At 40.9% G+C, this 27752-nt stretch overlaps 1 protein-coding gene across 1 annotated transcript; it reads right to left on the reverse strand.

Moving 5' to 3' along the window:
• DKK3 (dickkopf Wnt signaling pathway inhibitor 3) lies at positions 1–27752 on the reverse strand. Its single transcript, XM_086472229.1, has 7 exons — positions 27564–27752; positions 25428–25565; positions 24840–24923; positions 8196–8288; positions 5285–5429; positions 2623–2779; positions 1–451 (listed from the first exon to the last, which is right to left on the reverse strand). Exons 1-7 carry the CDS (start codon positions 27750–27752, stop codon positions 208–210), a joined length of 1050 nt encoding a protein of 349 aa, XP_086328355.1. The 3' UTR covers positions 1–207.

Below are 27752 nucleotides of genomic sequence, written 5' to 3' on the forward strand. Positions count from 1 at the left end.
TTTGCCTTTGACAGAAGGTTTGGTCCAAGGATCAAATGAATTCAACGATAATTTGAACATGCAGGTTTGGTGCACAGAAAAAGATGCTCATTGAAGACCTTGTTTATTGCACTTCTATCCAGCAGTATGTGTTTAGGGTTTATATAAGCAAGACACTAGACAAAAATTTCTAGAAATAACTAACTAAACTGTCTGGTGTTCAGACTTTTAAATTTCATCTCCCAGAAACAGGTCATGAGCTGGGTCAGGCTCAGGCTTCAAACCTGCTTGTTCCTCCAGCCCTTCTAACTCTTTACGCACTTCCTGAATGACACTGCTTTCTTCATAATCAGTAAGAATATCTCTGGGTATCAAGCTGAGAAACGGCATTTCTTCCATGATTACGGGACCTTCTTTGTCTTTGTTCCTGGTTTCATTGGCAGACAGTTCACACACAGATGTAGTGCTGTGGCTGCTGGAAAGAGACACACCTGGTCATACAGTCCATCTTGTCATGCTAATACAATTCTTTATTCCCTCCCCATATGAAAGCATGTTAAATGCATAATACGGTCAGATCTACTCTAGCTCACTTAATAAACATCTGATTTTTACGTGCTTGACAGCTGGAGAGTTAAAGATGAGATTTGTACGTACAGGGCAAAAAGTGTTTGATACTGGGACACAAGATGGCAGTGGACCTCAGCATAATCTGGCCCTTCTACCTACAAGCAATTGTGATGACTAGTCCTTTCTGTTCATGTTCATAATACCAGGTTAAGAAACATGATACTCCAGCTTAAAAGGAACACCGGAAAAATGTTTGCCATCAGGCTGCAGAGTTAAGAAAACTGTGTGCTGTGTATTTGGTTCTAAAGAGGACAGTGTAAAGGCTGTATTTGCTGCTGGTTTTGTTTTGAAAAGTAGCTTCAGCTGCCTGCAAGCAAACGTCCCCCAGCTGCTGTAGGAGCTTTTGAAAGGGAGCAAGACCCATTCGTGTTTGTTGACAGGAGGCAGGGGAATACAACTTGATCACAGTGCGTCCGCTATCTCTCTGCACTGCATGGGCCAGGACCGGGCTACAGGTCCTTGTGAAGGTGCAAGGTCGCCACTGCTTGTGCCAGGCACCCCTCAACAACTGCTTAAAGCTGCAGCCTCTTTCACTGGAAACAAAGGGTAAATGAACTAAAGATATTCCTGAAGCTTATTTTGTGTACATTTTGAATTCCTGTATGTTTTTCTCTAGGAGGTCTGATACTTCCATTTGTAGGCAGACTGTACCCATATTCTCTAGAATATAATGTGGTAGTTTCAGTATGTATCATGCACTGGTAATACTTAGCCAAGGGCTATTTCGAGCAGAGATGGGCTGTTACCTGAATCTTCACATTCACCATGTAAATTCAAAGAAGCAGCTTTATCTTACTGTCCATGCAAGTCATGGGCAGGTGTCAGGCACAGTATTACTGTATTTGTGATAACCCTAAACAGGTAATTCTTAGGACTGCAGCTGGACACTTCAATTAGAATTCACACCCTAATTAATTTCTGTGTTTCTATATCCTCAGCTGAAATATTTTCCTTCTTACTAGACATGACATTTGCTGACATATCTTCCCTGAGGTTAATGGTACTTGCACATTAACTAAAACTTTGGTGCTGTAATGATGGGATCAACTCTGCATGCTTCCTTAGATCACATTTATAAAACAAAATGTTATCTAATTACTTTTCATCAATAAAAAAAAAAAAAGTAGAAACAGAGTTGACATAGAAGAACAGAGAAATACCAATGTACATCTCTTATCACAGCTATGCTATCTTGTTGAAAGTTAATATAATGAAAATGGTAGTGCAGGAACAAACTTGGAGAGTTTAATTCATAAATAATCATATGTAGGTTAAAAAAAGCTCTTAGCACAAAACTGAAATGATCTCACCTTCTCCCAATGAAATGGCTGATAATGCAAATAAGTGTCCTTTTAAAGAATGATTAAAGGCATGCAACATTAACAGTTCTAGCTTGTAGCAGAAAATACGGAGTCAGCCCGCTTCCTGTTCCTCGAAACAAAATGCTACTGAAGAGGCTGCACAGTAGGAAGTGGTCCATGTCTGAACAGCAGGTCTTTAGTCAGCAGTAGGGAAACTGGCTTCTCGGGTTAGTTTGAAGCTGAAGGGAGGTGCCAGCAAAGACACCTTTTTTCCTTGTGATAGAAGTGACCTTTTGTACAGCTGATCAGCAGTGCAGGAACATGCCTGTTTATACTTTGCACATGCATTAAAATGTCTTCAGTATCTTATGTATGAAAGCAAAATGTCTAGCAGAAGCCAAATCTAACAGAGAAAATTGGTGGACAAGAGCTGTATGTAGAGAATTGAATGGAATGATGCATCTCAACAGTACTTTCTGATTGATTAAAAAGCAGCACCAGCCCAATACACAAACTTAATTCACACCAGATTAAGGTGTTGCCAAACTCAATTAGGCACAACCTGTGTGGGACAAAGCAGTAAGTTTGAGAGAGTTTCAGGGCTACTGATGAGAAAAGCTTATAGCATGAAAGAATCTGCAAGCTCTGTACCTATTTACCACATAAAGACCCCTCAGAAATGTCAAGCAGCCTGCCCAGTTTTGATCTTTACCTCTGAGGTTGGCAGATCAAGCCACTTGCACATGGGCATCGCTCAAGTACTCCATCGGGTTCCAGTTCCCAGGTGATCAGGTTGAGAAGTCTGTTTGAAGGATCATGGCAGGGTTCACCTTCTTCAGGTAATGGAGTGCACACAGGAAACAGCAGTTCTGCACGCCAGAGTAAATTAATTTTATGAGAAGTTGTTAACTGCCTGCTAAACAGAGATGACCTAATCTTTAAGTCTACATGCAAGATACAAAAAGACACTTGACCTCTTTTTAAGTCCCCTTACTTATTAGGGAGCCATAACTTAATGTTCTTTCCACTAGGTGGGAGTAAGACATATGAAGTTTATGCTTAATAAGCAAGATCCACTCCTGCTTCTTCATGAAAAGACTACTGTCAATACAGTAGTACTGCACAAGCCCATCCCCTGGAGATTTGCAAGACTATTCTAAACCCAAGAAAACTAACATTACAGCAAATCCTTTGCAATGCATAGCATGAGTGGTTTAAAATCTGAATAGAGAAATACCTATGTTAAATATTTTCCCATTATTTTTCCTATTTCTTCTATTTCTTTGCAGAGGTTACAAATACAGACACTAAATACTGAGGTTACAAGAACTACTCAACCATTTAATTTCTTATAGTAATTCCACAACAGGCAAAGCTGTCTGACAGCATTTGGGGCTCAGCACCCTTGTTCCTGCACAGAGTGAATTTCAACCTGTATAAGACATGATTAAGAAGGATGCATCGTTTGGGTGTCCTGATGCTAGTAACTTACAGTGTCAGTCTTCAATTCAGCTCCTCCAGATGTTCCTATCAAACCTCCCTTCCTACTCTTGTTTTCATTCGCCTCATTTTTTGTGGTGTGTCAGAATAAAATATGCGGAGAGTTTAGAATTTAAGTTTTTAAAGCAGGCTTGGTCAAAAAAAGTATATGTATGTGTGTGTGTGTGTGTATACACAGACACAGCCATATGCTTTACCATACATGACTTACCAGTTCCTAATTCCAAAACTGATTTCATCTTAAGCAGCAAATGCTCTGTAGTTTGCTACAATTTTATATAAAAAATACCCATGTAAAGAGGGTCCAGTCTTCATTAGGACACCCTTTTGCAATACTCTTGTGATGGAAAAAGACCTTGAGGTTAAGCCTAACCTGAAAATCCCTAAAGCAGTGCTAAAGCAGACAACTGTAGAGAATAAAAATCCATAGCTATTAATAAACAGCTCTATTTAAAGTTATATTAATAGTGTTCCATCAATTTTAGTCAATATTCTTATCTATTGTATTCTTTCTTCCTGAGTTACAGATTTGTACTAAATTCATTTCCAGCCAAGCACTAACTTATGCTCCAGTTGGTGTGAATGTCTTTACGCAGCTGCAATAATCATGGTGAAGACACAGCTTGTTTAGATCCCATAGGAAATCAGGGCTACAGAAGCAGTTATTACCTTCATAGTAGACTAGTGCTACTACCCCAGTGGATGCATACTACTGATTTACTCATCTCTGCAGCATAAGCAGAGATTCCAAGTCTTTCATGGTAAAAGTCATATGCATTTATTAAAAGTCCTCTTTGTGTCTCATCTCAGAATCAAAGAAAACTGTGGTGGAGCGTGGCAAAATCTGTAAATGCTTTAGGCAGAAATCCGATTAAGAGGAAAATAAAACTGCTCTAACCAACACTTCCTGAAACCAAACTTAACATCAAAAGCCTGCTATGTAATGCTCAAAACTGACACGGAAAAGCTGAGCAGACCCGCTTGCCTTTCAATGGTGTTTGAGCTTTCTGCTTTGTTTTCCTGAAATGCCCTGGCAGCCTGATCCACCAGCAGGCTGACAGCGGGACAGGCAGCCCAACTACCGGTGAAGGTACAAGGTCGCCTCTTGCTCACAGCAAAAGGCAGGGAAAAAAGCTGTCTAGAGAAGTTGTAGAAAGACAGTTGAAATTGTATCCTGTCACTACAAAATTAAGGCGAACTATGACAAAAGCAGCGAGGAACTAGTGGGTATAAAACCATAGAAGCTGGGCCCTGACCAGGCAGAATTTAGGACTGATTTCAGGCCTGGTACCTTCTCCTCTCCTCCCTTCTGTAAATCAAGTTTCCCATTCCCATGTGGACTGACAACATAATCTGGAACATATGTATCTTGGCTGTCTGGTCAGTTTGGCATAGCATGGTGCCCTGGAAGGCTCATAGAAAGCTGGAGTATGACATGTATCTGCAGTCTGATTCTGACGGTCTGCTCGCTGCTATGAAGGAAAAGCTACTTTCTGTAATCTCAGTAATTTCTTTTGTACACTTTTAATTCTCTTATTTTTGCTCTACTGGGTGAAAATTTCACACAGAGCTCTGCTACTTTTAAATGTCTGAGACTCTTCTTTAGAACCAGTAGATTTTTGTTCTTCTCCCGCTGGTCTCGTCTCTAGCGTGCAATAGGCTTTTCTTTCCCCATTGTGCACAACCCTGCCGGACTGTTTCTCACTCCTAATTCTATTAAAGTGTTACAACAAAGTTAACACAATGCACTCCACAGGCCAAGGGAGATCAACTTACTGATTCTGGAGATTCAACCACTTCACCTGGGCAAAAGAGCTAAATATTATCACTCCTGTATTATAACATGAATAGGATAAAAATCAAAACCTCTGTACCTTTCTGGAAAGCACAGCACATTCCAGGGTTACAGTCGTGTTGGTTCTCACAAATGGTGCCGTTCTCTCCTTTTGAAGTGGATTCCCTGCACTCACCCCAAACGCAAAGCTGGTCTCCACAGCATTCCACATCCCGTGAGCAGTGCTTGCAAATGGAAGAGCACGTGACAAAACTGTCACTCTAGCATGGACTGCATAGATTAACAGTTGGCTAAACACAGAATTAGACCCTGGTCCTGACCACAACTGCATAGATGTGCTTTAGATATATGCATGTCATATTCCCACTGTTTCAACAGAACTACTTAGGTTCTCAAATTCAAGCATACATAGAACGATTTGCCAGACAGGAACCTCCGCAGCAGAGCAACAGCGCTCCTTCTATACTATTACAGTTTCAATCTTACAAAACCTGAATTCTTATTTTAGCATTTATGTCAAAACTGATCAGCAGCCAGACATCCTACAGTGTACTATGGATTCCAGGGCAGCCTTTTGCAATCAAGGTAAAAAAAAAAAAGGAACATTATCAACGGAAAATGTTACTGATTTTTTTCCCATTGTCAAATGCATTCAGGAAAGATTGCTTTCAAAGAGCAAAGCAAAAAAAATCTTACTAAAATCCAATTTAATTGTAATAAGAACCAGACCTCATTTGTAGCCAAGAATCTTTGAAAAAAATCTCTTTGAAAAAAATTCTCTTTGCAAATCAGAAATGCAAATCTTCACCTAAAGATAGCTTTGTATGATAACTGTCCCAGTGTTTCAACTATATACATCTAATAAATCAACCTAATAAAAGTGATGTGTCACTTTGTTTCTTTTTTTAGGTAGTTTGACTAACATCTTAAAGATTCCCAGTAGGTCAGCATTCTAACAGCTTTTTTCTGTCAGTGTAAAGCCCTCTCTGGGCAGCCATACAAAATTAGAATTTCTTTTCCAGCGGCTCCCACAGGATGTGCTTAGCACAGGGCAAGAAGTAGGAATACGCTAGCATTATTAAGACTTGCTAATTAAAAAGAAAAGTATTTGGTAATTGTGGGGGTCCTAGGTCAGGGGAATTGATCCCACCATCTTCAGTCTGAGCTCACTTTACAACAGGAGGGTAGCTAGGACCCAATTTTTACTTTATCTCACAAATGTTCTGCTGAGGACTGCAAAGAAAAGGGGTAAGGGGGTGTTAGGTCATTGTAAGCTTGATTTTTTTTTAATCATTCCATGTTTGTCCTAGGTTACAGTGTAAAATGTGCCAAAAGGAAAAAAAAAAGTATTCTATTACCATCTTCAGGAGCTGTTGAGACCAGGTGGGGCGGTGCTCCCTGCCTCCCCCCTCTGGACTATCTCCTGTTAATGGCCCATCAAGGAACTGCCTCACCACTCCCCATCCCATTGTGAGATGCTCCGCCCGGGGGGGGGAAGGAGCCAAGCAGTCCATGCTAAATAAAAACTGAGATTTCGAACACCCTAGCAGCCTTCTTCCACTGGATTCCCAGAGGAGTTTTTTCCCCCCACTGGAGTTCCAGAGGACAAGAGCTACCTACCTACCACTGGACCTTCGGAGGAAGACCAGACTCTTTTACCTGATCGCTGCTTCAACAAAACTGCATCCATCGCTTCAGGAGGACTGCAGCCATCATCTTATCGGACTGCTACTGCCACCCTAACAGGGTGTCAGGTTGTATTTCTGACTCTGTCAGTGTAAACCAGTGGGTTGTTTGTTTTTTCCTTGCCTTGTGTTATATATATATATATATATATATATATATATATATATATATATATATATATATGTAAAGAACTATTATTCCTGTTCCCCATATCTTTGCCTGAAGGCCCGTTAATTTCAAAATTGTAATTCGGAGGGAAGGGGGTTGCACTTTCCATTTCAAGGGAGGCTCCTGCCTTCCTCCGCAGACACCTGTCTTTCAAACCAAGACAATGTTAATGTGAGAAGTTATCAGTTTAATGTTTTCTAGAATATGAAGAATAAGGTTTCTTAATGACACTTGAGCATATATTCAGGACTTGTGTTTAAGCAAGGATTCAATCCACCAAAGTCAATGGAGCTCCCTGAAGTAGTCAAGATAAGTATTTAAATCATTTCAGGAACAGCCTGTTGCTTTTAGATTATAATAATCCTATTGATTACATGACTTTGCAGCAAGGTTTGCTTGCTTGTAGTCTTAACTGTCTGCAAATGCTTTGAGGAATGAACTTGTTTCACAAGAGGCCATAAGCAGAACTTGAATGAAAAGGGACAGTCAGATAAAAGGCCTTTTTTGACAGACTGCTCTGAAACTGCATTTACACCGCAGAAAAAGCCTGAACTTCTCAGGCACCTGTCACCTACAGAAGATAATCTAACCATAGCTACTAGCAAGAATATTTATCTTTTAGCTCAAAAAGGCAGGAATTAACTGCTTCCTGAGGTTCACAGATTCAAATAATGCAAACGATCCACGTAAAAGGATCATTTACAGTAACGACTGCAATACAGCATTGTACAAGTTGCCAATGAAGGCAAGAATGCAGGCTGCTGCAATGCTCTTTGTGAAGCAAGAGCTGGAAACGACCAACTGTCAGCTGAGCCTACTGAGCTAGCACAGTATTTCCTCTTTGCCCATTCCACTAGCTACTTACAATGTGTTAGTTTACACTGTCCTTAGCCCACCTAAGAAGTCAGGCTTGAGTCAGGAGGAGCTAAGTGAAGGTTTTAAACCATGTAAGAACAGAAACCTTTAAACTCAGTTAACAGGCAGAAAAAAACCCAACCCAAGACACTCTACACATCCATTTTTGAACCTCATGCAGAAAGTTCTGCATCTTGTTTTCTATCAATTTTGACTTGCTGACATTAGCAAGAGTAACTTATACATTGAGTTTCTAAAGACACATCTCATTCAGGACTTACTGTACGCCGGGTTTTGCAGAGCTGACACTTGTATTCAAAGGTGGAGAACTGGCAATACTTCCCTGTTTCACAGTCTTCATCAATGATGCACTCCTGAAGAAAAGGATAAAAGTGTAATTTGCCATGGCGTGACAGAAATCCATGCCTTGAAATACCAGAAGGTCTTGATTGATCATAGTTCTTACTTTGAGCCAAGAAAAAAAGCTTGCTTTGGTTCTTCATACAACCAGTCCGTAATAGAACAGTGCTATCTCCCTGGCACACCTATATGTTGTAGCCTCAAAGTGTCAGGTGGCTTCATTTTTTGTATAAACATTAAAACCAGCAGCCTCAAAAAGATAAACTATCTTGTTCTGCAGGCTTTTTGGAGTTGTTGGGGTTTTTTGGGTTTTTTTAGAGTACAATTGTGATTCACTACTTGTTGGCTGTTTTTTCAGATGAGGGGCAAGACTGAAAGGAAGAGGCCACACTACAGCAGCTGCAGCAGCCAAGAATATCTTTATGCTCTCTGGGAGACCATTCTGCAACCGCTTTCTTGATCCCAGGCCAGGTAGCTTTATGCTGTCCTCCCTTCTCTTCCCTACCAACATTTGTGCTCACCTCAGAAACTCCACAGCATGGTTAGGCTCCCCAAGCCAGCAAGGAAAGCTCTAAGGGAGAAGGGAAATGTGTTTCCTTTTCCTTTTAACTGCTCCTCTACTCCCCTCTGCAAGGGGAAGACAAATTCTTCTCAAGCAAACATAAGCAACTTCGCAGTGCCTGAGCATTTTTGTTGGCAACAGCTTCTATGCTGAAAACCGCAGTGCTTCTTTCCACAGGACTGGTAACGTTAAACATTCCTGGGATGTTATGGCAGCAGCAGCACTACCTTGAAGCTGGAACTTCTAGGAAGCAGTAGATGTCATACACCATTTGATTTCCTTTTCTTGGATGATGGCATGCCTCTCATGCACCTATCACCATTGCCCATCACCTGCAAGCTCTCAGCTGCAAATGTCTAAACACCCACACATGGAAATTTTAAATCCTTACATTAATTTAATTTGAATATTGAAAAACATGCAGGAGCAGATTCTCAGCTGACACCATTCCTCTGGCACCCCCCTGCTGTCAACGGAGTTAATTTGCATTTAGTAATGTTCTAGCCTGTCAAAGAACATGATTTCCACACTGCATGCTTTTGAAATGCACATAACAAACTCAAGGCTTCCTCCCTCCTTGTTTGCTGCACATGAGCATTCAGCAGACAGGTTTGAACACTCATTTAAGATTGACAAGTACTGAAGAGCCACATACATCAGAGGGAAACAAAAAGCCCCACAGTTCCCTAATGCATCAGCCTTTGCTACCCAGGCTAGAGCAGGCCTCAAGCTAGCAAGGTGCTTGAGCACATTCAGCTTTTCAAACCTGGAATCACTTCATGTCCTTAATAAAAATGTTCATGTGACAGGGATACCTGTGTTCCCACCTCAGTCAGAAACCCAGACTAAAGTTTCTTCACCCAGTGGTCCCACAAGCACTCTGGCAGAGACGGCTCATCTTTCATTCACGCTGCACAGGCTGAACGTACCAACTGGTCAGAAAGTCTTCCCAGAATACAGCTCTGCAGGTATGACAGTGAGGAAGAAACTCTAATACAGAGGGTAAATGTCTACATTTATGTATCCTTGAAGTGTCTGGTTCACAGGACCAAGGTGTTTCCTCTTCCCATCTAATGGTTACCAAAATTGAGTGATTAACCCTGTTCTCTAAAATGTTTTTAATCCAGGCTGGAAACAATCTAGCCAACAGAAAAGTAACTCATAGCACCATTCTGTGTTGCTTGTATGCCATGATTGGTTTGTACCATTGTAATGTTGATGCAATCTTTTTGCTATTGATAAATTTAAAAAAAAAAAAAAAAAAAAAAAAGGAGTTATACAAAAATCCCTGAATTCCTGAATCGTCTGAAGAGAATGCTACTGCTCTTTGGCAGATATTAATCTCACTTGCTGGAGCAGATCAACTGTCATCTGCACAACCTTTATTTAAAGTTTCCATTAAACTTTTAATTTTCTATTTCTACTTTTTTAGAACATTTCTCCCCAAACTGCTGACTACTTCCACCCCATTCCAGATGAGTTTTGTATTTCAGCTGGGCTGAAAATTAGCTCAGCAGGAAGTTTAATTGAAAGTCTTAAACTACTATAATCACCGGAAGAGGAAAAGATGACACTGAGAAACAGCTACACTGTCTTCAGATCTTCTCCAGATTAAACCCTATGGAAGCGTCTTGCCCTGTGTAAGACAAGGCTGCTCTGCATGAAGAGCAACACCTTGTCTGTTACCCACCTTGGCCATCTGAGATGTTTTCAAGCAGTTTGATTACCCAGAACATAGAATGGAAGCCAAACAAAGTCTAAGGCCTGATTCTTTTCAAGTCAGTTACATGATACATGATACTCAGGTTATATGTTTATAATTAAGAAGCAGTCATTTCAGCTGTTTTGAGATGCTAGCATCACCTGGTGTAGGCTGCTATAAATTATCATAATATTTTTGCAGCTTCGTTATTCCAGAACAGCGTGTGTTGTGCTTGTTTTGCTTTTGTGTTGCTACATAATCAGGTGGGTCAAAATCCAAATGTTAGATAGTATGTTTGAGGTTTTGTGGTTCCAAGTTAGCAGTTAGACACTCCCTCTCTTCAGCAGCCATACCCTTTCTGGCCAGTTTTCTGTCTGTAGCTTTGTCAGCTTCTTTTATGAATTCCTCTGTATAAACCATGCTCAGAATAAATGATACTGTTCCATTCCTGTTCCATCCACTTTCAGGCAGCCAGCCAGGTCTCAGTGTAGTCAGTTTTTCCAATTGTCCCTTTCCACAGAGAAATCTTTGCCATAATTGGTTTTAAGCTCATGGAATAACTCTCTCTCTAGGTCTAAACCCACCTAACATCAAAGCTGCAATTCTCCAGTCACCACTTTCTCTTGCACTACTGAGTCCCCTGCCAAAAAAACTTCTTTCCCCTCTTAACTGAATTGTGTCCCACCAGTTCAGACTTTCAGTTTTATGAGGGTTTTCAGTTAGGGAAAAAATCCCTTCACGTTTTCTTTCCTGGCATGGAAAAAGCTTGCTTTCATATGCTCTCTGTGAAATTCTGTGCCACACTCCAAACCAACTTCCTTCACCCAGGTCTTACAAACCATAGTCAATGCAGAACTCGGTCATGCTTAAACATGTGGACATGTAATTGCTCATCTCTTTTTTTTTTTCTTCTTTTGTCCTTAATCAGGCTACAGACCTTTTCTAATCAGGCTACCCTGAGACACAACAGTTGCTGGACAAGGAGCAAACCTAAACATCTTCATCAGCTGCAATGCATTCTGAACAATCCATTTTCTTCTGGAATTCTGCAAACTAAGTTATTCCTCAGAATATTTTGTCTTTGCAAAAGGAACAGTGTGTAAAATGAGGAGAGGAGGTGCTGGCTTCTGACATGCAGCAGAGCATGCAATTTGGGCAGACAGTTTAATGACAGAATTAGCTACAATTATAATGGTTGTACATGTCTCTGAAATCCGTTACTATGTTATACCAGTTAATTTAACATAGCAGCAAAGGAACATGCTGGTTGAGAAGTGCTAAAGAATTATGCAAGATGAAAGTAGGACTGTCTCCTTATTAATGGATATACTAGGACCTATAAACAGCAGAAGCCAGGATGGAGAAAAGCATGATATTTACCTGGAATATCCTGCAACACGTGAAAGCAATTTGGGGGTTAGGATCTGTTCCAAAATCAACAGGGGGAAAAAACCCCAACACAACAGAACACTGAAACTCATGGAAAAGTTTCCCTGTATTTTAAGACCCTGAACCAACTACTGCTGAAAAAAACTTCCATTTTCTTGTCCTTTGCAGATTATGCCAAGCTATCACTGGCTTCCCTAAAGAATGGTTAATCTCCACGCTTGAGAATAAAATAAAATAAAAAAATCAAACAAAAAAGTGACCGACCGATGTTAGAGACAGTGAAGTATGGTAGTACCACAACTACCAGAAAACTGCAACATGCCTGAGTGCAAGCTGGTGCAGAAGTGTACAGGTCAGAACTGGTGTAAAAGGTTCTGACAAGAGTACTCTCCTTTTGGCTGAATGTTTACATATACATGGAAAGGCACAGAAGAAAAAAGTTTTCTTTCAATGTGATACGACAATCTTCACACTCCACCCAACAGCATGGAGCTATAGTCAACTTCTTTAACCTAGACGGCACTACGGGCCCGTCTGGCAGACTGTACTTGACTGGTGGAGTGCAGCCAGCTATGGTGCGGACCACGTTATCTTCTGCCCACATAACACGCTAAGGATAAAGAGGGAGAAGTAAAGAATTTCTTGGCTGAAGTTACGAAAGCAGAACTACAAGGCCAGAGTTAACCTACTTTCACATAGAAACCCACTCTCATTTGCAGCGTTTTTACCATACCTCACAATGGTAATATTTTAAATACCCTTTTTGGCTGGTGATATATTATGTACTGAAATCATGCTCATTTCGCTTTACTCTTTTCCCCTTAATCCCTAATTAACACCCTAAGTGTAGACTAGAAAATACACTCAAGTCTATTCTGATACAGTCTGACTTTCAAAATGGAATCATTGATTTTAAATTCAAAATTTACTTCGTCTGTTCCCTCTCCCCACTCACACTCGGCCTACCTCATACATTCTCTAAAAGTCCTTCAAAGATAATTTTAAACAAATCTCTGTCTTCACTATTCAGGGAATGAGCTTTCCTTTCCTTCTGATCCCTTTACACTTTAGCTTAGAACCCAAGGAAGCAGTGATTAATACATTTATCAAAGCCAGACACTGAACACTAAGGCTGGGGGTGGTGGTGTATGAAAACACCCCCATGGGTAGAGGGCAGCTGTAGTGGAGAAATTCTGGAGCAGTTGTCTGCCAAGGTCACTGACTGCTCTGACATGAGAACAGTAAGTGGGATTCAAACGGGAGAACCACTTTTCTTTTTTTTTTTTCTTGTGTAAGCTATATGGCCCAGTTTGCTGGCTTATTCTGATCCAGTTGCAGTTTGTGACCACGAACCTTTTGACACTGCCTGACAGCTGAAGGAGAGGCAGGCTTTTTTTTTTGCCTTGGCACTGTCTGTACAGCTGTAAGCCAACACAGCCATTCCAAAGTGCTCATTCCTAACCCTCTAAGGATTTCAAGTTCAGAGGCCATAAAGTACAGAGGCAAAATTCACTGATTTCAGAGAGGTAAGGAAGTTTTGCCAGCAGGTACACAATATAGGAAGCAAAGCTACAAAAGCGGTTGGTGCAACAATTAGAAAATGATTTTTAGTAACAACCTTGGAATTGCGTGGGGGCATCTCTCGCAGTCTACTGGGACAACTATGCTTCAAAAGCTTCTCTGAACAAAAAGCCCCTTTACATGTTTCTTAAAAGCTCCCGATATAAAGTTATTTCCTCTTCAAAACCCTGTAACTCAAGTAAAACTCAATGTTAACATCCATAAAGGGTAGCTGCAGATCCTTCCCAAACAGTTCCAGAGCTCACCCAACTGTATCTGTGAGATGATGATCATTTCAGCCATAGCTGAAGTGCTCTAGCAAAACCACTTGTTCACATTGACACTGCTATTTCTTAGCAATTAGCACTTCTAAGAGTCAATGTTTACTTCTGTGTTTGCATACCCCCTTCTAGGTTTTGTTTTAATTTCTACAAGTCATTTGCAGTAGGGCTAGTCTCCATTACTGCAGCAGATGGCAAAAACTGCTGAGTAGTAAGGAAAAATGCATAAAAACTGTTTTATATCCTGCATGTATTCGAAAAATGGCAGAATTACATAGAATTGAATATTGTTTTATGGAAACTACTACTATTTGAATTGCAGTAGCACTCCAGTTCCTAATCTCTTAGTTGTCTAGACAGGGCATATAATACATTTGTCTTTCATGAGATATGAATTATTTTGCCTTGAAATACCTTAAAACCTCTGCAATATTTCCCAGCAGAGCAAACCTCTTACTGCTCTCCTGCCAAGTACATAGCACTCATAAAAATAAGGACTACTGTTAAAAACAGAAATACTAAAAAGAGCAGACGTGAGTTGCAAACTATGGTATTAGTCACATCCCAGGGCTCTGTGGCAAAGTCAGCTATTTGTGTGGCTGTCCAACAGGAATGTGACTTCTGAGCTCAAAACTAATAAATATGAAAACAGAAGCGACTCCCTCAGTTTTGTCTTGAACTTCTCCATAGATCTAATCTCACCCACTTCCTTTTCCCCTGTCAAGAAAACAGAAACATTTTAATTGGAAAAACTTCATTTCTGGCTCTCCAGATGGTACAATATGAATGAATGCAAAATATGTCACATGACATAACTGAAGATGGTCCAAAGGCACTGCAGCTTGGCTTTAGGTACCAAAAGCAACATAGCTATGTTAGCCTTAACATGCTGTCAAAAAGCCTAGGGAATTAATTGAAGCAGGCTGTAGTCACTCAATAAACTGCCCGCCACCAAAGCTAGTGTAAGAAGTCCACCCCTTTCTATACCATCTGCTTATTCTCACCACAAATACAGTGATCCTGTCACTGAGCAGACTCTTATGCAGTTAATGTTCCAATTCAAAGAAGAAAAAAATAAAATGTATTACCCACAGCTTCAAGGAACTGAGACTTCAATGAAAGAAGAAACTACACATGAAAGCAAAAATTAAAAGATTCCTGACAAATGTGTCAGGATAGTGAGAAAAATGATGCCTAGATGCTCTAACAGATCGTGTTGTGTTCACGGATGGTCAAAACCTCTGTATGTCATGTAATAATTTCATGGCAGGTCACTCTGCAGAAGTCATCACTTTATTTTCTTCCCTCAGCCCCTCTTTTTCTCAGTAAGCAATGTAGTAAGCTGATCCTGGCAAGACTACAGCCTCTGCAAATGCTCCTGGGTAGGAAACACCATGCAAAGTACTTATTTCATTCTATTTTGCCATGGTATCAGAGGAGGCACACTAGAAGAACTGTTCGAAGCCGGTAGAAAAACCCAACAAATTATCATCTGACAGATAATTAACTTAGTCTGGAAACTAAGAGCCTTCTAACTAAGAAAGGAGCAGCGGTCTGTGTATGTGTATATATACATAGATATATGTATGTATATGTATACAGCCATATATATATATAGGGCTACATATTGCAGTGGCTGTCCGCAATAGCAGAAGTCTCGTCCCATCCCACACAGTTGCCCTAAAGCAGGCAGGACAGGTTATAACACGAAATTTCTCTTCTTCTCTCCTGTTTGTCAGGTGTACCGTAGGCAGAGCAGGATGGTAGGAATTCTGACAACACAATCTTCCCTTAAGGCCTTCTGGAAACTTGGTGCCATGCTATGTGCTCAGTCCTTTTTTTTTTTTTTTTTAAATACACAGAGACTAAGAGACTATAATCTTCTATATCCCTAATTAGACAGAGAAGGAATATTCTGAAGTTAGACAATCTGAGACCCAAAACCAATAGTCATGTTCTCCATGTTTAATTGCTCCATGTTAAGAAAACCTTTTTCACGTAGTATGAGATTATCAAATGAGGTCAAAATACTGACGCACGTTTATAAGCAAAGTTTCCTAATGATTTTGCAATTAATTGTCTTAATAGAGAAATGCATCTACCTGTGGATCTTTTAATCGGAGAACAACAATTCTTTGACCTTTGATAGCCAGAAGATGGGTCCAAAACCATGTGGTCTAAAAGATCTTGGGTTTTATGCTAAATGTCTTGAGAGACAGTAACAGTTACAGAAACACTGTAAAACTGTGCTACAAAGCTCTGAAGTGCCATTATTTCTAAGTAGTCAGTAATCATATAAAGATACAGCTTTCATGTAATAGTGTGCCCAGGGGCTGAATTTTAATGCAGGAGTCTCTTGTCTCTACATTTGGCAGCTACAAAGTTTCCATGATTCACTACCAAACTACGTACATTTTGAAAATTTATAAAGCAAACAATCCAGGGTAGCTGTACACAGCAAGGATGTGAAACAGCTGTGCAAAAAGAAAAACAGTTCAAAACAAGATTTCTGTACTTAATAGCTGCTTGCTAATCTTCATCACTAAATCAAGAGTAGCACACCAAGAGTATCTGTGCCCAGCCCCAACCCGTGCCCAGCTCATCACAGAACTTATTTCAAACCCTGAATCTTATGTCTTTGTTCTTATATGATACACTTTTTTTGGTAGTTTACAGTTTCAATGGACTTATTTACTGGGTTTAAGGTGTCAGCCAAAAATAAATAATACTAGAACAGAAATACATGGGTAAGAATTCATATACAATGGATTTTGCCTATAGCAGAGTTGATAATGTGGGAGACTGCTGTTACTGTACAGGAAAGGGAATAATTTATTTTCCATGAGCTGTAGATGGAAGAAGAAGGGGGTTAAATTACAGGAATACAGACTTTAGAGTGAGTATAGAAAAGCATTGGAATAAATACTCCCCAGCACTTGAGGATTTTGAGAACAGATGAGATAAATGTCTGCCTAAGGATGGAGTAGGCATCTGGGTTGTAGATGTTGACTTTTTGAGGCTTCTTTCAGACCTCCTCTTTTGGGCATTTGTTGGGATTATAACAGAGCTTTTTTTTTTTCCCCTTAATTTAATTCCCTGTCTGAAATCATGTGTCTAGAGGATATCAACATGAGATTACCACTATTCATGAATATTCATTCCATTTCCTAAACAAACTCCAGTGAAGAAGAAATGAAAGGATGGCTATGAAGTATCTTAGACACAGAAAGACCACTAAGGTTGCCCTTTGCCTGATACCATGGCGTCAGCTTCCCTACATGCCGTAAGATGCTTCTTCCTCCTCCTGGGATGAGTGTACTTTCTAAGGGAGCAAGTTTGAGGGATTCCTCATGTGATGTAACACACACAACAGTCTCTGACTCATTTCCAGACAGAATAACAAGCAAACAAATCCGAAACTCCCACCCCACCCTGTGTATCTTTTAACCAATTATGCTATATTATGCTATATTACTAATTGGAAGGGAGAAGTGGACTTATTGCTAAGGTAAGAATCAAGACAGTAGAAAAATTGGAGGGAGGTTCTCTCTATAAGCTGCGGTGCTGAACAACCATGATTTGACAGCTAATGCATTTACTGGTGTGGTATTCCTCAGCGCTAACTATCAAAGTGACTCAGCCCCTCAAAAGGTCAGACAGACACTCACACCACGAAAGATGCCAAAATGCTGGTTTTGAATCAGATGGGAGGAAGGACAAAGTGAGACTTACTCAGCTGACATAGAAAGGCCTTTCTCAAGGGACTACATTTGAAGGCACCATTCTATAGTTCTTTTTTTCTCACATTTGCCAAATCTTTGATGAAACAGAACTAAACAGAAACAGAGTTTAATTCCCTGCTTTCCTTCAATTTCCATGGTTTACCTTAGTGAATTGTAATATAAAACACCATCAAGCTGGATTAGTAGCATCGCATATGTCTTCCTGACCATGAACAACTGCACAGAAGGCCAAGCAATCACAGATGATCTCCTACTCACTGGTGTAAAACCAGTGTCATTGTACTGATTGTGATGAATCTACCCCTCCTACAGTCCAGGAAAAGGTTAGAAAAGGCTTAGGCTCATCATATATGGAACTACGTGTTACTGGGCCAACCACCCAGCCATGGCAAATTGGTACCATTCTGCCACCTTACATATGACAATACAGATGTAAACCAGCTGCAGATTTAGTCCATTCATCTGTATCCTTTGTACCTCAGCCATTCTAAGATTGTAACAGATGTAAATAAAAAAGACAAAACATTTCTGCTTAACATCCAGTACCGTAGCCTGTATTTCCTAAAGCCTTCGCTACATGTTGTTAACCTACCAGCTAAAGCTTACTGCATAATTAGATAACATGGTTTCAGCTAAAATCTCAAATAAGTATCTGCTGGAGCCAACGGATTAAACCATGTAATCAAAACCAGTGGAAAAAACCTTCTCTTCTGCCTTAAAGCTTTTCCTATCATGTGATTAATTTTGGTACACGGGTCTAACCGGAGGGAACATTGCTGATGAACTTTCACCGCTGTCTAAAGACGGTCCATACTATGATCTCTTTAACAGACATCAGTAGATCACAGAATTGTCACCAGCCCACACGCAGATTTACTCTCCTGACTCTGCTACCTTATAGAGGAGATAAAAACCCCTTTAGTTTCTCTTAGGATAAATAGGTAGATGCAGAAGAGGCAGAAAGTAAAAGCATTCATGATGATAGGTTTTTATACCTCCCTACAACTTGGACATGATGTGTAAAAGACATTTGGACAGCCTTGGTTCCCTCAATTCACCATGTTATGTGTGAGAAGACTGAACTAAAAGTAGGGAAAAGACAAACAACTGCTCTTTGGTTTACATTACGCCCTTACCACAGTTTATTTGCAGAAGAGTTGTACCAACCAATATGCAAACAAGGAAGAAGCAGAAAACTGAACATGATGCATACCTCCTCACAGATGAAAAGCTTCAGATTTTATTTCCACAACTAACAAGAGTGCTGGAACCTTTAGAAGTGGTGCATGGCTCTCAGACGGACAGTGATGAAGCAGTGGGTAGGCACTGGCTTTCTGAGAGAAAGTCTATTTTGTAGCCCTCTGGAGATAAACTTACGGGTTTATTGTTATGTTTTTACTAACACAATCACCTAGAACATGGAATCAATTCTAGGCACTGTGGCTGTGTTACAGTAATAGCTTATTTTTGGTGAGGAGAAAATTATTCCAAGAAAATCTTTCTCCCTTCAATATTTAGCTACTAAAAGGGTAACAGTCCAGACAGATAGCTAAAAATGGTGAGGCAGTTCTTCAGCCAACTTGATTTTGCAGAAAAATATTCTTTTTCTTTGGAGTTTAACTGGAATAAAGATACCACATTATAGCACATAAGGATCTGGCAAATTTTAAAATAATTCTAAACACAGGCATAGACCTGAATTACTAATGAAGAATGTTACTTTCAGAATATCAATTAGTACTACATAGTTTTGTTTACCTAACTTGACAGAAAAAAAAAAAACTTACACTAAGCTAGTTCAAGAGGAAATACGAAAGAAATCCTAGTCACTCTTTCAAAACTTTTTTTTGTTACTAGCAAAGTAAATTTACTGAAGTTACCTGAATTACTTCAAACTCCCACTGATACAAACAAGAGCAGGATTTGATACCTTTAATTAGGAGCTGCTGTTTCATCAGTTCTTTCCCTGTAAATCCAAGCCACTATTTAAGACAAAAAAATGTGATAATGATGTGTGTTCTCTGACCTTTGGTTGCTGTGTTTTCAGCCAAAACACCTGCCTAGTTTGCCTCACCTCTCAGCAAAAGACACCTTGCTTCTCTTCACTCTGTTAAGGTCTAGCAGCTGTTCACACCTGCTTGATTGTTCAGGGTCACGAAGTATGACATCTGAGTCCACGGAAAGTGCAGTCTCACTTTTCTCCACATCATGGCCACTGCAACACTATAGTATTACAAAACCATCTTGTGTTTGTCCACACTATCCGTTTCTGATTCTCTGTGTGGATCTCTAACTTTCTACCCAGCACTCTGAGAAAACAAGCCAACTCAGAATGCACCAAGTTCAGCAAATAAAGATGTGGACACTGAGCTGTATGACACACGCCTCAGCTGGCAATCACAGATGTTTCCCACCTTCTTCCTTGGAGAAGTTTCTTCAGGCAACACATGTTTTTCAAACTCCTTATGTCAGGTCTTTCCATTCATTGAGGCTAACATTCAGATTTTTTTGGCTATAGTCCAGCTAACATCAGATGACCAGTAAAAACTTTGGTCCTAGAGATACACTGTGACTGACAATAAAGCCATCCTATCATCCACAGGCTAAAATCAATCTCTTAATAGTATTTGCATCACTAAGAAGCAGTTGCTGCTCATGGAGTTAGATGTGAATACTCAGGGGTATGCACATAATCCATCACACCTTTCATACAAGAAGGATATGTCCCTTGCTCTACAAGGGACTCATAACCTAAAAGTATTCCAGATTAATAACAGCAATTCAAAATACTAATTGCAAAGTTTTTCTCATCTTTGGCTACATCCTCTTTCCCTTTGCACCCTTCTCCACATTGTTTTCTACTCTAACAAACACAAGCCACCTGTCCTCATCAGATATTTGTACCTTCCCCTCAGCTTCATATTCCACATCGTCAAGACTGAAACTGAAAAGGGAAAAAAAAAAAGGGGGTTTCAGTAAAATGTTCAGAATGTCTGAACCCTGCCTGGCTGAAGAGCCCTGGCTCTCTAAAACAAGCCAGCAGATGGATTTGCTTGTTTCAAAACAAAACACAGGTGTTCAGGCCTCAGGATCACCATCAGAATGCTCTTTCACTAACTGGGCTCAAAAAGCTCAACACCAAGCTTCCGTGGAGTAAGTGTAGACTAGCAGATTGCTAGCTTCAGGCAGATTAGCAAACTTAAAACATCAGAAGGGCAAAGCACACATCACAGTGCCTTAGAGAGGTTGTGCAAGAGACTGAAAGAACTAAGCGTAGATTTGCTAGTCAAAAGTAGTAGTTTTTCAGGCACAGTATGATGATAAAAGAAATGCCTATTAGTTCTCCTGCAGGAATTTCAGTGGATTGGGACTGGGTGGGGAACCTAGCCTACAAGAGGTGTTTTATTTTAAAATGTAAGCTGTGACTTGCAAATACTTGAGACGTACTACTTAAAAAGTATTAACTGAATGGGGCAAAAGAGAGTGCAAAGCATGCAGGTATTCTGCTTATAAAAGGCTCATGAAACTATGGTTCACTTTTTTAACTGATTGCCATTGTAAGCTATTCATGCATGTTTTTCAGAAAGCTTTAGCCTGTAACTGTACTAATCTATTCAAGTTACTGTTTAGTATACAACAGTGATACAGTTCATTCAGATCTCTTAATTCTCTCCTGGAGCATTAGCTAGGAAGTAGAGTTTGCCTTACCTACTCCTACACTAAGAACTACCTAAAGGGTGGGGTGTTTTGAAAAGAACTGTGCTAGTCAAGACATCATTGATGTAACAAGTTACACAGAGCAGGCTGGACAGTTAACAGAAAGGCAAACTAAGAGTGCCAACGAATTAAATTATTAACTATACAAAAACTAGCAGATTTCAATATTGTGGGATTTATGGCTAGACAGAGACCAGGATTTCAACCCAGAAATGCACTTAGTGTGTCTATTGATATTTTAAGTTATTGTTGAGTCCAAGTCACTAGGGACTAAAAGTTCTGTGAAAAATGAAACAAAAAAAATTAGACTCAAATGTAGGACTGGGATGCTCAAAACAACTGTCTTCCCTGAGACACTAGCATGCCAAAGGGAGCAGAAGTTAACACCACGCTGCTGTATGTTCAAATTTCTGCCATCATCTGCTCTCCTGCAGTGCTGCTGATTGAAAAACTGCAATTTCCATTCCATTAATGCTTCCTTCTCAATTTTCAAAGCTCCTTTTCTCTTCAGCACTGGTAGGAACTCCTCCTCCTGGAGCAGTATGAATCTCAAAGAAACCAACTCCAGTATATGTGGCTGAGAACACACTTAGTGAAATCATATAAAAGTTGCTCAAATAGAAATCAAGCAGTTACTTTAGCAGTTACAAAGTACTACAGCTGAGCCATTTGAAACAGCTTTTCCTCTAAAAAAGGGGGAAATAGAACCCCAGAGATTAACATTTAATTCTTCTACTATTTTCTTTCTTTTTACTATTTTACTGTCATACTAAAGATAAAGGCTAAAAAATGCTTTAAATAAGGCCATTATAACAGGAAAGCTATCCATTCCATCTCTACAGATAAACCAGCGACCTGACTGACAGTCACTTCCAGAACCTGCCAAGTCAGCTTCTAAAAGCAGTTCCACAGCGATACGGCTCTTCCTGCCCAGTGCTGCAGCCTCTAGCCACGGAAATAAAGGCCTGGTATCACAGGGCCTCTCTCTTAAGGACATGAGCATGTTTGAAACTACCTACTAACCAGCTGCTGTATTTGCAGAAGGGGGGTGCCAATTACTTGTGTGCATACAAGCACACACCCACCTTTGCAGAGGAAGAGCAAGCACCTTGCACAGAATCACACCGAAGGCACCTCTCCTGACTCTTCCACAAAGAAACTTTGACCTCTACCGTGTAACTAATGAGAAGGTGCAGTCATGCCCTCAAAAGCCTCCCTCATCGCGGACAGGCAAAAGAAAGGAGTGTTTTTTATAGTGCCAAAGCCAAATGAGAAATGCATGAGACTCTTCCAGTTCCCTGGTACACCCTCCCTAGATACTGGGGATGACATCTTTTAGCATCATAGGATGCTAACATCTTTAAAAAAATCTCTTTTGAGAATTAAAAGCAACCAGATGCAGTTCTACTAAAGTTTGGAAAACAAACAAACCCTTGCTAAAGAGAAGCTCTTTCTATTTTTATTTATCAAATTAATACAGACAAGGAAAAAAAAGATCTTAGGCACACTGGCTTTGAATTAGAAGAGAAAGCTTGTACAAAATACCACTCTGAACACAACTGGGAAATGCAACTGATCTTTGTGCAGCAAATCTTACCAGTACCAATTTTGTTTCATTTTCCATGCTTGCTTTTCATTGTTTAGGCTAATGCATCACAACTGATACAGGACCAGTCAACAAGCTGGAAAACATTTTGATTTTCATATGGTAATAGAGAGTACTGTTACTTTACCTGTGTTCTGTGCTTGAGCTTACTACTGGAATTACTCTATTAATTTGCAAGCTAACTAATGCTCCCCAGAGAAGTAAAGTATAGAGTATTTAGCCTTAAACCCAGTAGCAAGGGGATGTAAAACCCTGCACAGACATAAAAACATGGACATCCAGCTACCTCTTGCCTATATTTTGCCTCTTTAAAGATACAAGACTGTTGAATCAAAGCCTGACACCTATGCTGGTGACTGTCTGTCGTCACTGCCATCTGAAAAAGTGAATGTTTGTCTGGGAATGTAAATGGCACCTTCAAATAATGCAGCACCTCTGAAGAACTGGATTGCATTGCCAGAAATGGCAAGCAGCCCAATTCCTCTTCTGGAGACTTAAAATACTGATAGTCTTCCGGACATCAAAATACAGTCAAGTCTTCAGTAACAAAGAACACAGTCTAAAGAGAATACTTTTGTGATGTGAGAGCGAAAAATGTGTCTATGGAGAAGATTATGCCTTATGTTTCTGTAATAGTGTTCTGCACTAAATGTATGTGTATATTACATATTTATATGTAGGTGTATAGTACATATTTATATGTACTATATACAGGCATATTTGTACCTGCTTGCAAGAGGACATAGGGGTGGCACACGTGCTGTGATTTTAAAAAGCAGACACAACCATCTTCCATGAAGCTGCTTCTCCAGTGTCAAATTTCATTCCAGACAGTATATAGATTTACTACTGCAACACAGACCCATCACAAGAAACATCTCTGCCTACCTGTGAGGCTTTCGCATCATGTCTCACAGCCTAAAACTGTCACTGGAAAAACTTTCAGTGGCTTTTAACTCGTCTCAGAGAATAAATGTGAACTGAGGGCTGTAGGGTTCCAGTTACTACTAATTACTGCAGTAATAAATTATATAGAGTTTACATTGAAAGAGCAGGTGACTTGCTGAGGTGTTTGATGAATTCCTGTATTTATGACCCAATTTTGTACCTAATGCGCAAGGAGCTGTGGGAATCCTTAATTTTTATAAGCTAAGCCTATAAATTGAACCTATGAAACAGGTTTAGTTTTCAGCATTCCATTTCCCTAAAAGCATAAAAATTGAGCTTGGGTGATAGCATGTGCGTATTTCTTTTACTTGACAGACCGAAAATAAAAACAAAAGCGCTGTTCTAAAGAGGCACCAACCTGAAGGCTACAGAAGTAGCATCAGAACAGAAGTCCTGTTCCCAATGGCTGGCTCCCTACAGCCTCTGCTACCAAATACTCCATCCCCAGAACAAAATGTCAGTCATCACCCTTTTCAAATGACTGTCAATACTTACAGCTACAATTATACAAACCTCTTCTTTATACAAACCCTCTCCCCCTCCCCAAAGTGACATTTCACAACCTGTTGTCCATGACTAGGTTAGGCTGAGAAGCAAACAGAGTCATAGATTGTTCCACAGACTTCTCACGATAGACAATTTGGGGTTTATTTTCTAGCGTTGAAAGTCTATAAAGCAATTCTTTTATGAAACCAAAAGCACTGAGAGGACACATACGAAGCACTGTTATACCAAGGGTTTATTCACACTCACTGGAAAGGGCTGTGTAACTATCTTTGCTATTTGAGTACAGTATCTACATTTGACAGACAAACGGCATATTCAGATCAAGCGCCTCAGTTAACCACAACATTGAAACTCTGCTTCCAGTTCATAATATAATATTCCTAAGTTAAATTAATTAAAAAAAAAACCAACCATTTTTGACTGCTTACCTCTAATGGTTTTGTGTTTTAATGCATTCAGAAATGTCACTAGGTGAACTACACCGCCGCCTTCTGATGATGAACACAAAGTATTTGTTTAATTTTCAAAAGGAAAAAATGTGTTCACTTACATGATTTCTTTTGTTTTCTCCATCTTTTATAGATGTAATAACTGTCTCAGAAAAAACTGTGGATCCAGTTTTGTTATCTGTAACCTGACACGGCAAAAGAAGAACAAAATATCAAACTGCATTTTTTTATTAGTCTTTTGTAACTTTCAGTCCTACATTCTGCAATATTTAACCCACCCCTAGCCCCTCCTTTTTTTCCCATTTTCTGTCACCTGTATAAAATCCTACTCGGGGTGGGAAAAGTAGATGACAAGGCTACCTCCTCATCCATTTAAAATGTCCCTGTAACGAAGCTGAGCAGGAGATGGTCATTCTTTTATGACCCATGTTAATAGCTGTACCTGTGTTCTATTTTTAGCAGGCAATTTTTTCCAAATAACTTACTATTTCACATTAACCTTTTGTGACATATGCCCTACACAGTGATTAGGCAAGGAAATACAATACAATAAAACCCCAAAGTAATTATCATCAGGAAAGTTTATGCTCAAAATGACTTATTTTTCTCTAAAACATGCAAAATTGATTTTATTTTTGAAGAAAAGGTTATGTAAGAACCAGCAGCTTGCTATATATGCTTTCTCATACCTTATCAATTTCTTGATGAGTCTGAACCGTTTTATTACCAATTCTGGTTTCCATGTTGGACACATTATGGTAGTTGGGAGGCAAGTTTTCCAAGTTTACTCCTGCTAGCTTTTTTGCCCCTTCCTCTTCAGCTTCCATCTGCCAAATTTAAATAAACCAACTGAAAATTAGCAACAACTACACAAAAGAGAATAAGCAACACTTCTTGTGCAGACTCAGCAATGCCGTGTTTAATTACATGGTGGTACGAAAAGGTACAGATCCCTCTGTACAGCAACGCTTGTTCAGCTGTTTCAGACAGTGACTGTGGCAGCTCTCCTAATGGACCAGAAAAACAGTGGAGAACTAAACCCTTGAGCTCGGGAGTGTTTAAGCCAAAGTCAGTCCCTCTGAGGAAAGTGTGTGAAGACTAGTGACAATTTGGTATCTGCACAGGCTGGTGCTGGTCAAGAGCTCAGCTTTCCATTTTTCCCAGAAAACCTCTGAACACTCAAGGTAGACTTTCCCATCTGATGAACACGAGAAAATATTCTGGCAGGAGAGATGTAGCCAAAGCCCCCTGAAGTCAACAGAAGCAACATATGTCCAGAATTTTGTTCTCCATTTCAGTTCCCACTGTTTGCCAGACGAAGACTGAACACAGTAAAGGAGTGCTCTCGGAATCAGAAAACAGACTAAGCTCAGCAAAAGGGCATGAGCCTTGTAAACAACACAAACCCTGAGTAAGTTGTGTCCCTTTGTTATTTGCAACTCCTGTAACAGCTAGGAGGCCACAAGTTCAGCCAGGCCAAACAACATAATTTTTCACAGGACAAAATTTCCCTTTCTGGTGTGTCTGTTTATTTTAAACAACAGCTGCAGACCTTTTAAAGTGTAAAGCCTTTATCTGCTATGACACAGCTCAGATAATCCACATTTTGTGCTGTATACAGACAATTCCTCAATCTAGAAATGACTATATGAAGAGTAAAAGAGGGAGAAATATTGACTACATCCTCATCTATAACTAAGCATAATTCTGGCATTGTAAAGAATACTTTAAAATAAATGGTTTGTCTCAATGTGTTTGCAGTCTAAATGAAGTGGATGACAGAGGCAGATTTCAGCAACTGTCCAGATGACAGTAAAAGTTAAGAAATTATCTAATTATAGTAAAGAAAGGTATGTTTCCCCGGTGGGTTGTCAGTAAAACGTTTTTTTCAGACTATGTATTTTTGAAAGAGAGGAAAAGAAGGAAGATTCTTAACACGAAGGGGAAAAAAGCAGAGAAATGAGGGGAATGGAGGATCAAGGTCTTTTAATAGCGATACAAGGCAATTTGAAACAGGTCCTGTGCAATTCTGGGCAAGCAATTTGAGATCAAGATGGGAAATTCCATCAAAAGCAAGCTGCTTCTCCACACGCGTTTTCAGGACTGTCTCACACCTTTGAATCCTGGTTTGGGATAACCTCTTCTGTCTCAGTTCCTGCTGTACAAAGGCAATAAAATAACTCTTCTCGTCACTCCTCTCCTCGCCACGCACGGTTATCTTCTCACTTTAGGGTCCAGACGGACTGCTGGCCTGAAGTTTCTCCTCGCTGCCTGCACTGCCGTAAGAGGGTGGCTTCCCAGCGCAGCCCCCCGCTCCGCTATACACACGCACGGCGAACCCCGCGCAGCAGCCCAAGGGCGCGGAGGCGGCGCGGGCGATGCGAGCAGCGGCGCGGGGGAGCCTGCCGAGGGCGGGGGGGAGAAGCCTGCGGGGGGGGGGGGGAGGTCTGCCGAGGGCGGAGGGAGACCTGCCGCCGGAGCAGGCGGCCGCGCCGGTGCCCCACGGCCTCCCGCCTTCCCGCCTCAGGCGGGCGGGCGGCGGCCACGGAGCTGAAAGGGCTTTCGCGCTCCCCCAGCCCAGAGGCGCGTAGGTCGCCGCCTCGGGCAGCGGCTCCTCACGGAGGGGCGCGGGCAGTGCCGGCCGCCGGGTTTCTTTGTCGCCCTCGTCGGCCCGGCCCCGCTCAAGGAACGCGGAGAGGCGGCCACCGAGCGGAGCGACGAACGCGGGTGACAGGCTGGCGTCAAGCGGCGCTGCCCGCAGGTGCGGTGCGGTGGGTGAGGGAAAGACGGCCCCCCCCCACCACCACCACCACCCGCCCCCTCACCTCTTGCACCGCGTTGCGCAGCTTGTGCTGCGTATCCTCCATCAGCGCCTCCACCTCCCGCAACATCTCGCCGAGGCTGGCCGCCCGCCGCCGCCCGCCGCCCCCCGCCGCGGCGCAGCACACAGCCCCCAGCAGGGCCGCCAGCAGCAGCCATCGCCGCCGCGGCCCCGCTCCCGCTCCTCGCCGCAT

This window comes from Leptosomus discolor, chromosome 12 (assembly GCF_034619465.1).
Source record: "Leptosomus discolor isolate bLepDis1 chromosome 12, bLepDis1.hap2, whole genome shotgun sequence".
Taxonomy (NCBI): domain Eukaryota; kingdom Metazoa; phylum Chordata; class Aves; order Leptosomiformes; family Leptosomidae; genus Leptosomus; species Leptosomus discolor.